This window comes from Stigmatopora argus, chromosome 13, assembly GCF_051989625.1.
Source record: "Stigmatopora argus isolate UIUO_Sarg chromosome 13, RoL_Sarg_1.0, whole genome shotgun sequence".
Taxonomy (NCBI): Eukaryota; Metazoa; Chordata; class Actinopteri; order Syngnathiformes; family Syngnathidae; genus Stigmatopora; species Stigmatopora argus.
This window is the reverse complement of record NC_135399.1, coordinates 11,355,334-11,366,904: the sequence shown is the minus strand read 5'-3', so window position 1 is coordinate 11,366,904 and position 11,571 is coordinate 11,355,334. Positions and strand designations below refer to the sequence as shown.

Here is an 11,571-nt window from a genome sequence, read left to right as displayed (position 1 = left end):
ATGACAATGGGGCACATCCTGCGTAGACAAGGCAACAGCCAAGCGCCAGTTTATCCCAGCATCTACAAGCTTGATGGCGGGTGTAGATGTCTCTAAACGCTTGGATGAAAATCCAATTTATTCACCACACAATCGCCGAGCCTGGGTTTGGCTAACATTAAACGAACGTGACGCTTAGACCCGACAGACGACTGATTGGATGTTGAGCTCTGATTGCATTGAGGATGCTCTGTGAGATTAAAAAGCAAGTGAAGGCAAGACAACAATTAAAACCCTAAATACTCATTTGAACACAAGGTCTATTAGTAGTAGACACGTTATTTCTGATAGTGGTATTCCAACATTATTGATAGCATTACTCCTTGTGTAAATTCCTTACGTGCATTCAGTAATGTTGGCTGGTTTTATTCTCACACTAAATTACTGTGATTGATGTGTTGCTGGGGGAGTTTTGGCAGTCACGTGATGTCATGCTTTTAGGGACAACCTGTCATCGGGAATAATTATGCATAACTAACGACGAACTCTCAAGGTCACCCTGCCGCCAGCAGCGACACACATGAACCCCATCATAGATAGCGTTCAGTTTATTTTAATTAGGATGTAGGGAAATAAAATATTTTCGGCTTGTAAATAAATGGATTACATGATATAACCATAAATCTTTTGTTGCAATTCATTGTGATGTTATTATAGGATGGGGTGCGTTTCTAAATTTAATGGAAAGTCGCTGGCGTTATATCGCTAATTTGTTTTTGCAGTAAATGATTCTAATTAGTAACTATAATCACAACACTCGCATAGCCGCGTTTTATCAGTTTAATAAACTGATTCATGCACAAGTTGTGTACAAATGACGGTAAAAAATGAAGTCACAAATAACGCCGCGTACAGTACGACAAAAGTTGGGGAAAAATGCGACAGTTTGTACATCGAAAGGAAAAGTACGAAAGGCTCATTCGACAAAGCGGTCATACAAAAATAAGAGGTCGTAAAAAGTACTTCTGCTGCCGCCACAAAAAAATCAGTAGCTTATTTTGAGTTGAATTTACACAATGTTGGAAGAAAAGACCGCACTCTACTTAGATGAAGAAGTGGACTACATCTATCTATCAATCACCACACAGAACAAAGAAATGAATCACAGCGAGACGAACGTTCCGCATGCTGAGCCGCAAAGCACCGATGCATGCTGGGATGTCAGCTATACGCAAATCCCCCGACAAAAATGGGGAGCCGTAAAGTACAGTGTTGTAAAAGGGGTAAGGGAGTATGAGGGTCTTCATCTAGTATACCTAGCGCATGATAAAAGAGTCCATAAAAAGGACGTTTGAAAAAAGGATATCATCCACTGGAATCTTTTTTTTCTTCTTCTGGAGAACAAGGCCTGCCCGTTAGCAGCTCGTCTTGAAGTGAGTTCAGAAGAGCGCGTCTACGTTTTTAATGAGCGCCTCCACCACCTGCCTCTGGTAGCGGATGTCGTTGAGTGCAGTCATGGCGTCAAGATCCGGAGTGCGCATGAGGGTGGGCCCGAAAACAATGGCCAGGTTCTCTGCGTTCATCAGGTTGTGCTTCGCGTTCTGGGCCACCCTTAAATGGAAGCGTTTAAAAAGGTCAACAGCAGTTTCACATTTGAAGGACATGAATTTGTTTGGTTCGGAGAACAATTGGTTTCCCTATCAGCTTTTTGGTTTCAGCTAAAAACTTTCAATTTGGCGCATCCCTAGTATTTCTCCAATCACTTACCTTTTCAAGTGCGCCATAAGATACTTGAGTGTTTCATGGTGTGACAAAGGCAGCAGAGCAAGCGCCTCTCGGAAGGCTTCGAGTTTCTTGTCCTGATCCGCCAGTTCTGGAACGCCAACGACATTAAAGGTTAAAGTGGGCGCAACTCTTGGGACGGCATTCAAGAAATCAATGGATCTCTTTCCTAAAAGACTGTTGAAAGCCATTAGCCTCTCAAAGGGAGAGCACTAATGTGTATTCCAGCAAACAAAGCTGTCAAATGTAATGTATTGGATTTTCATAGGGGTGCGGTTTCGCTCAGACTCACTTGCGGCCTCGATGAACCTCGGGTACGCGTTGTATGAGATGACCGGGACGGGCAAATCCCGGAGGTAGAGCTTTAGAGCGCCCGTGATGATGTTGATGTCTTCGTACGATTTCACAGAGACGTCCGTTTTCTCGCCGGCTGCCAGGATGTGTGATGGAACCAGCGGTGGACGGAAGAAAAAGAGGGGCAAAAAAAGGGGGAAGCAAAATGAAAAGTGGGCTTGCAGTGGCGGGTTTCACATGGGCGAGAGGATAAAGGGCTCGTCCGGTCGCCGACGGTGCCTATCAAAGCGTCTGCGATGGTTTGATTGCCACTCTCGCTGGGCTCGTTTGCGCCTTGGTGAGCGGGCCATGGCCTACTTGCGCTGGCAGGCTGAACATCACAGTGCTGTGAGCTGGAATGACACTCTGTCATGGATGATCTCCCGCAGGCCCATCTGGGAACGTCCCCCGCTCCAGTTAAAATTCACACTGCACTTGCTGCCAGTGCACAGCCCCACGCGTCGGGTTTTTAAAGATGATCTTAAAGCATCCCTCTAAAAAAGTCTATTTCATGGCGGCCCATTCGGTGTTGGAGTGGATAGCGGGTCGGTCTGAAATTGAGGGTTCTATCCCTGGTCTGGACCTTCCTGTTTGCATGTTCTCCCCGGGCTTGCAGGGTTTTTCTCCAGGTACTGTGGTTTCTTCCCACATCCCAAAATAGTATGCTAAATTACCCCTAGGCCATTCCTGTTTATTTTGTACTTCGTATTAGATAATTCTCATTTAAAAAACCCACAAATATAATTATATAAAGTCTTTCAGGTTTTTTTTTCTGAAAAGGAGAGTTTCCTATACTATTAATTCATGATACAGAAAAACCAAGAGATGGACTACTTGCCCAATTTTTTTTTTTAATATGAAAAGTCCACAATATGCTTTCTTTGAAATTTGCCAGACCTCCCAGTTGAAATTGATTGCACATCGGTTGCTGTCAAATGCAGCCAACGAGTAAATTGCCTAGTATTACAATATAATACAATACCTGAAGATTCTATTGAACGTTCTATACATAGTTTGGCACTGCTCCCCCTTTGGGCTCTTTGTGTCAACACTGAATGTGAGAGACACTGGGCTGTCACTCCCAGAAGGCCACTCACTAATCCTAGCCAATGTGTCACTTTCTAATTAATCTCAAGTGAAGGTCGCTACTCATCTAAGGATGTTCAATCCTGCAAAGTGTTTGATGAGTTGAATGAGAGAGAGAGAAAAAAAAGGAAAGCCAACCTTTGTCAAACGCCATCTTCACTTCCTCCACAGAGTCGCTGAATCCGGATATTCTGTAGAGGCCTTCAGACTTCAGTCCTGAGGGCAAGGAAAACGCTTAAAACGACATACTACTGCCTGAGAAAAGTAATTAAAGCAACAGTGCATATATAATCTATACATAAATAATGTCCATGTCAGGTTAAAATAACGGGCAGATGCAAATTGTTTTCAGCATCACTAAGCAACCTAATAAAGATATAAATCAAAGTGAGATCCAGCTGTCTGTCAGCAGGCAAACAATGAGAAAGCAATCTACTCCTCTGATGTGGTTAAAATGATATACAATGAGTTTAAGCAGAAGGAAGCACTGCCACATAATCCTCATTAAATAATAAAATGTCCTGTAACCATTGACTCTTAACTTCTTAGTAATGTCTTCTCAATGTTTTATTTCTTATGTATTATTTTCTATTTTTCTTTCCTATTTCTGTTACCTGCCTTGCCACCATTTTTGCTCAAATTAGGCCTGAATAGAGGTTTGTTAATGTGCAGTTTCCCTACCAAAAAAAACAGTTGAATAATAAAAGCACACTCACCCCTTGACTCAATCTCCCTTATGCACATGTCCACCACCATGGGCCGCGCTGTGTTGTGGGCGTTCACCAGGGTGGTGAGGTCGCAGCTATAGACTTTCCGGATGTGTCTCAAACTTGGCTTGCAGTTGTTGGGAACCAGAGGCGAACACTGTTTGTGGACGTTGACGCCGCAGTCTACATACAACAGAGACATCGGCAGGATTCAAGAAATGTTAATGATAAAAAATACTATAATGTCTTTTGTGGAGCTAAATAAAAGCTCTTGTTGATGGATTTTGTTCAGTTCACCAACCTAATTGAGCTTTTGTATCGATTCAAATTCCAACGTGTTTAGGCCAGCATAAAAACAACAAAAGAGCTAGTCTTCTAAATCAATGTGTGTTCCCCGAATGCCATGAAGCTCCTCTTCTCTGTCATGCACTGCCCTACAAACATTATTAGAGACTAAAATGTCTATGCTTAGTGAAGCTAGCTGCCTGGATGGATCTAAAAGGTCAATGCTGCGCTGTGTCCAAGCGTATAAAAGGAAGACACATTAACCATGTGCAACCCAGAGGGAATAGTTTGGTTTAATAAAGTGAAAAAGCACAGAATTAGTATTTTTTTCCAATGTGCATCATTGGAGAAAAGCATGAATAAAATGAAATATGTTCAGGAAGTGGTCACCATGAGTGAAGGCAGCTTTTTTTATTGACCTCCCTTCCCCACCCTTCCTCATGATGTCATTAACACCCATTAATGTGGGTATAAGTGACCTCACATTTTAGTGGTGAAACATTACTTTCTCTCCTATTAGATGTTGAAAAATTCAACTTTTCCATACTTAAATATTTTACAGAAGCATTTTTATACTGTGTTGTCTTCCCATTTAAGAGAATGAATGAAAAGAATTAATATGGTAGGAAAAGGTAGACCTCCAAAAATAACCATCTCTTAACGGATGTTGTCAGGGGCAAAGTGGTCTCAGATATTCCATTCCTGCCTTCGTAACAGACGCAGACACGCGCAGCGAATTAGAGGAGCGCTAAAAAGGACGAGGAATGGAGGCGGACCGCCGGCGTTGAGCTCAATTTTTTTTTCTTCTTACCAAACCGAGCTCATGCTGCAACAATGGCAGCGGAAGAAGCAATTCAGCCGCTGCGGGCTACACTAGACCTACTTTCGCTGACTAAAATGGAGCAGCTCCTCGAGCTCTTAGATCTCTTCAGTCGTCTTTAATTTCAGAGAGGTTTTCATCAGATTTTTTTTTTCCATTCCACCCACTCCTTAAATTTTCTTTCAAATTTCCACCCCCCCAAAGTATACACTGTGAATCATAGTCCCTACTGCGTAGAAGACATTATTTAGATCCGGGATGTCAAAAGGATTCACACCCTGTTTAAGTGAATTGGGTCTCCATCGTATCAATGGCAGGCAGTGAGTCCATTTTGTGACTTCCTCGTCATTGTAGGGTACTTACAGGTCACTTCTTGTCAATTTGGGATCATTTTTCTATTGATTTTGGGTTTTCTTCCGGGTTTACTTCCTGTGTATTGGTCACTTTCTGCTGGTTTTTGGCCGTTTGCAGGATACTGCAAGGTTTTGGGGCATTTTAAGGTTCCTTGTTCACTCATTGGCTGCCATTAACGGCATAGTTTTGACTGCAGGGTGTGAAAGAACGAATATGACTGCAGATAAAAAATTGAGCAAAGTGCAGAAGTGCAGAGACTCAATCACAGAATTCACAAAATTCTAGTTTTATTGCGCCCCAAGTCATCCCCACGGCCCTTCTGGCCCGTGGGCCGTATGTTTGACACCAATGATTTAGATGAAAATGGGTCCCAGGAGGAAAGGATTCAGGGTTTATATGCATTGGTGCAGAAATGTAATTACCTAAAGAGATGATTCTCTTAAGGGTATCTGACAAGCGGTATAATAGAGGAGGCCTGTGCTCATGTGTTAGCATTGCAGGGCTCCAAGGGTCCCAGGTGGGATGAAAGAGGGTGTGGTGGATGTCTAAAGAACACCATTAGATAAGGGGATGCTGTTTTTTTGGCAATGACAGCAGGTTTTGGGCGGTTGCCATGGCAAAGAGGCTAGAGTTCCGTCTGGAATGGTGATGTTCGCTCAGTTACTGACCGGCACTTGTTTTGGTGGCCGTGTTGGATAAATAATTCATATTCAAGAAAATTAACGGACCAAGTGTGTGGCCCACTTGATTGGTCGGAGGGGCTGAATTTTAATTTGCGTGGAAACGGGGCGGCTTTCCCTCGCTCTGATCTTGGCGCCTCATTAAAAAGACGTGCCAGCTTTGTTTTCCTTCACGGGCACGATGAGATGGGATTGTAGGGGGTGAATGTATGTGTGTGTGTGTTGGGGGGTGGGGGGCAGTTTGGTGAGGGTGGCACAACAAGCACCAAGCAAAGGCTGGCTCCCTGGAGCTAGGCCAAAACAGTTGAGCTCATACAAAAAAGAGGGGAAAGGGGGCGGTGCAGCACTTTTTTGGTATGCAAATGTGAGGACCATGAGAGGCTTTGGTGCCCTAGATTTTAATACTGGTGCCGGATAGTGAAGGAATGGCATCGCCTGGAAAAATCAGACTGCAAACATGTGCATCTTCAATTTGCTTGCTGTCAGATTTCAAAACGAAATCATAAACAATTAACGATGAATCTCGCACTGACACCGGGTGTGTGCGCGCGACACACTTTGTTTCATCAATAAAAGATCAAACAGCCTTCAGAGAAGGATGTGAATTTTAACAACTACCGCTAAACAATATGGCAAAATGGCAGTAGAACTTTTTTCTTTGAAATATAGATGATGAACTCTAATTGAATTGTTGAGTGAGTAAGGAATATTCATACATGCTGATGTGTTTTATGAAAAAAGCCAATGTTACCACAATGGTTACAATGTTTTTCATTTCAAAAAACGTTTTCAAATGTAATCACGCTCGCAAACATCGCATATTACATCACGGCAACGAGGCCCTCATTCCACTCTATTATACAACCCCCTAATCCAATGTTTTCACTGTTGGGATTGTAGATTAAAAGGGAAATAATCCAGCTCCAGATGTACTAAAAACCAAGTAACCCATATACAGCTATGCTCACTTTGTAATCAGTGAGGAGACACGCAAGAGAATTGAAATTGTACCTGAACATTTGACCCCCTGAGCCATCAGCCCCCACATGAAACTGGCACAGTGGTCACACCAGTGAGGCCCTCGGAAGGTATGGACCTGCAGAACAGAAAAAGACAATGACAGATAATGGTGAGACAGCCTGCCAGTACAAAGGGTGTCCTCTTGTCATTGATTGTGTGTGTGTGTGTTTAATTCCCTTCTTTGTCAGAAAAAGTCTGCCTGGAAGCTTCCTTGGACCACTCATTAAAAGCTAGTTTTTCCCTTGAACTGCATTCATGTACAATTGATTATTTCTTGTGTACTCTGGGCAGTTATTTGGATAGAATGTGATCTTTTAAGTCAGGCAGTCGTTTAAAAAAAAGAATTAAATCTTTGGGTGCAGAATTTAAAATAGTTTTTGTTTGTCAAGATAAAAATGTTGTTATTATTACATAAGAAAATGTACATCCTAGTGTTAGAAACTTCACATGATAGACAAAAGCTGAGATCGGTTTTGCATTGTACCTAAAAATTCATTCAAATAAGATTTTAGACTTAAAACAATTAAAATTGTGCTATTAGTCCTGTCAAAAATGTTATGTTAAGGCTAACACTGGAGATTACTAAATTGAATCTTAAAAGCTCCACAGTATAAATATAGCACCTAATAAACACCTGTATTTGACAGCACTACATACACACACATAGTACATTAACCTGCCAAAACTATACTAATTAAATCCGTCAGCCCTCCAAGTGTAAAATGGATTGGACACCTATGGTCGACAAAGACACAAAAACACGATCAATCACCCTCCCAGTTCAGACAGTTTCTAGTATTTACCAAGAAATGGAAGGTCCATTTCCAAGACCCATTTAAATCAATACAAATGGTTCATTGTCCAATAAAAAGCTACAGAAAGCATGTGAGGAAGATCCAACTGTGAACAAGGCGCAAACAAGCAGGTGATAGCAGTAGTGAGTGTCAAGTCTTTGCCATGATGCCAAAGTGGGGGCTCACAGTCCACGAGCATAAAGGGAAATGTGCTATGGAAACAGCCTGATTTCACAAGGTAACAACAGCTAGCCAATCAGGAACGCCCCTGAGAGCGAGAAGCCCCGGTTTGAGGCTTCATAACAACATCGAGAGCGAGTCGTGTTTCAAAGTGGCGATCACAGCATTTCCTTTCCTAAATGTAGACTACCAGTTTGAAGTTGGCAAGGAATACAGGATCGACTCTATTTTGGGGGAAAAGACAAACATCAATAAGCCTGCAAAAGAAAGCCCAACTCTTGTGGTTAAAGGCTCCATCTGGGTCTCGGGCGTTGTGGTTTCTTGGTAATGGCCTTTTAAATGCAGGAACTGTACTCATTATAGGTTAAAAAGGGACGTTTAGTTATAGATGCGAACAAAGAAGGAGGGCGGCATCGGTTCAAAACGCTTTCCGAGCTCTCGATTCAAAGCAGACCGAAAGAGGACCATTGGAACCAGAGAACATAGACGAACACTGTTTTGACCACTCCATCGGCCTAATCTCTCCATCTGGCACTCAAATTAACAGCAGTGGTACACAGGACTCCCCACAGATTTTCCTTTCTTTGGACGGGCCAAAACAGTTGTTTTTAATCGCATCTCTTCCCCAACGCCCCCCGCGCCCCCCAACACTGCCCTTCCATGTTATTTCCCTGTAGGGAAGCGTGAGAAGCAGCCTTTCGCCACACATGATGAAATGAATCAAGTGTTCTGAAAGATAGGGAACAACAGCGACCTTTAAGTTCACCTCCTAATTCCAGCCTCACCTTGAAGTTATGGACTTTCTCCGATAAAGGCCGCTCGGTTTCCTTCAGCGAGGCTCTACGGACCAGAGATGTGAGCTGGGAATAGGCGAAGAGTTTAAGTGGCTGCCAGAAGGTGGCGGAAGGTTTTTCGGGCCCCATCCTCATCCCCAACGCGGCTGCCAAAATCTCCTCCTGGTTGGCCTCTCGTTTGCTCCTTTGCAGGGACTTTTCTTCCTTGTAGGGTTCTTTGGACGGCATCCTAGGCTCAGCCGTCTCCCGGCTCAGGGGGAGACGTGGTCCCGAAGTGCGAGCATGAAGAAGCTCCCTGAAGTCCTTGCCGAATAACGTTATTGTTTACACAGAGTGAATCAGAACCAGAAGAGTCCTGGTAGTCAGCAGTTACTGGGGGAACTTGGGAAGCGCAGACAATGGTTGTAGAGCAAAAAAGCCACAGATTCTCATGCCAGTCCCTCGGAACATGTATGCAGATGAGATGCGCGGTGGCGTTAATCCTCCCCTGCCTGCGCTGAGCTGATATTCTCCTCGGAACAGAGGCAGCACACTGTGTTTGGATGCTGTGAGAGCAAGCAGAGTGAGGGGGAGGAGTACGGGGGTGGATCCTGTAGTAGTCATGGCTTATTAAATGGATCCCACCAGCCAATAGCGGCACGCATTCATCCGCCGCTCCTGGCTGCTGCTGGCTGCTTCTGGCTGCCGGCACCCCACCCCCCACGTGCTATCGCCATCAGATAACCGAGCGGGAAAACTGGACTGAGAGTAGGCCTGTAATGAGCAGTGAATGGGTCACGCATCAGTGCTGAGAGCCCTTGCCACAGGAGTGCCTGGTTAAAATTTTGAAAATTGCGCTGTCACCAAAACAGGCCAACCATGAAAAGATGAAAGGATCAAATCCTAGAAGAAGTGTTGAATATTTAGACAACTGCGTGAACTGCCCGTTCAAGTCACCTCATCCAGACCATGATTTAGAAAATAATAATATTGACTCTTTATGATAGCGACAAACCAAACAGTGAAGTGAATTGTGTGTGATAGATTTCAAGGCCATTATTAATGCCGTTGACGATCTTTAGTTTAGAATAAGTACTACAACATTCCATGCTGACATCTGTCTATAATAAAACAACTTTCTGTATTCATTATTTATCGGTATAATGGCTAGTTTTTCCGACACTTTTGTTCAAACAGAAAACACTATATAGGACAAGCATCCATAAATTATGACCTCACTATAAATCTTATACCACTCACTACTCACTTAACTTTTAAAAAATGTATACCCAACATGTTGCGTTCTCTTTAGACATGAAACATTTTGTCCTCTCTGCTGCCTTATGCTCTCAGGATTTATTGTGACAATACTCGTGCAACATTGCAAATGCAAATGAGGTATCAAATATAGCATCACCATAGCAATGTGTAAATCTGCTTCTAATTCACACTGCAAGTCAAATGTGATTAAACCCCCGTACTGTCGGATCTATTTCAGGCACAAAAGGTGCAGTGTTCCTTTTAACACGTACATTAGGACAGTAGAGAGAGCTACTGTATTATTAAATTGAGGTAGAACGGTATCTTTAAAAAAAGAAATTCACAGGGGCAGAGGGGAAGCTTTGAAGAAACATACACAGATGGAAAGTGACATCCCAATGTTTGGCATCGACAGTAGCCGAATCCTAACATGAAAGGAGGCAAACAGAGAACTTCCACGGCAGGCACCCTGCTTAGCACAACGTCCTCACTCAGTGGGGTGTTTGAGTTCCAAATAGATAAAAGACAGCAAAAAGCTTTTGTAGGAACCAGTTCATCCTCTCAGTCCAGGGCTGCAATCATGTTGCCAGAAGGCGTGTTCAACTCACAGGATGTGGTTCACTTTGACCAGCGCTCTGCTCTAATTGATGCTGATTGATTTACATGGCATTCCAAATTGTCCAGAAATGACACTCGGGGGAGGAGGGGGGTGAAGTACAGTATCTTTCACATTGCTACTGAAATGCCCATTCATATCCGGTGTGGGGGTCAAATCTATTTGACTTAAAGCAGCAATAAAATGAAGATTCGAACATTTTTGCTCTCGAAACATTTGAATGAAAAGCATTCTTATCAGCAAAAATAAGTATCTAAAAGATGACAATGATTTATGTTTTGCATTTCAGTCAATTAGATTAGATGGTTGCTTAAGCAATGGATTCTAATTCTTATTTAACATGTACATGTTGATTACTAAAGAATAGAATAGAAAAATATGGATTTTTTTTCCAATCGCGAAATAATAGTCTACTTTTCATTTGGCACATTCAGTGTCTATTTGATGGATATTCATAAAAGAACACAATCTTCTGCAGGCTTGACGAAGCTCCCAAAATGCTGAAAAATGGCTCGCAACCAGAGGTCGGCTGATCTGAAAATGTTATCTTCAAAAACTATTTTTTAATCTCATGACTTGGCTCACTTTAAAGAACTTGCTTCACTGAACACTTTTCTTTTCTGACTTTGAGCCATTGCACTTTTTTCCTGCTGTGTAGAAAAGGTGTTACATAAGAAAATGCGTCTATAATGCAGTGCTGACCCGACACGATGACAACATTAAAAGAGCATCTGCACTCTTTGCCCTCATCAGATTTTGACGTCAAAAGAAGATCTTCATCATTTGCAATGTACTAGTACATCCAGATGTAAAAATCCTAATCTGGATCTCCCACCTCGTTGCAGTGGATTTAAAATCTCCTTGTAGTGATATATATAACACTAAAAGACTTGCTAAACTGA

The 11,571-nt window shown here is 42.7% G+C and overlaps 1 protein-coding gene across 1 annotated transcript; it reads right to left on the bottom strand.

The window, feature by feature from the left end:
- Nucleotides 1-805: 805 nt before the first annotated feature.
- On the bottom strand, nt 806-9,385 carry LOC144086563 (N-chimaerin-like). The gene is made up of 7 exons (XM_077616460.1): nt 8,806-9,385; nt 7,038-7,122; nt 3,897-4,070; nt 3,319-3,396; nt 2,054-2,191; nt 1,747-1,852; nt 806-1,590 (listed from the first exon to the last, which is right to left on the bottom strand). Exons 1-7 carry the CDS (start codon nt 9,040-9,042, stop codon nt 1,419-1,421), a joined length of 990 nt encoding a protein of 329 aa, XP_077472586.1. The 5' UTR covers nt 9,043-9,385; the 3' UTR covers nt 806-1,418.
- Between the last annotated feature and the right edge of the window lie 2,186 nt (nt 9,386-11,571).

Excerpts from the sequence above, each read along its gene's own strand:
- LOC144086563 (XM_077616460.1), bottom strand. The coding sequence starts at position 9,042 with ATGCCGTCCAAAGAACCCTACAAGGAAGAAAAGTCCCTGCAAAGGAGC. Across the intron at positions 2,192-3,318 it reads GAAGATGGCGTTTGACAAAG|CCGGCGAGAAAACGGACGTC; the intron begins GTTGGCTTTCCT and ends ACATCCTGGCAG. Across the intron at positions 1,853-2,053 it reads GAGGTTCATCGAGGCCGCAA|AACTGGCGGATCAGGACAAG; the intron begins GTGAGTCTGAGC and ends TTGGCGTTCCAG.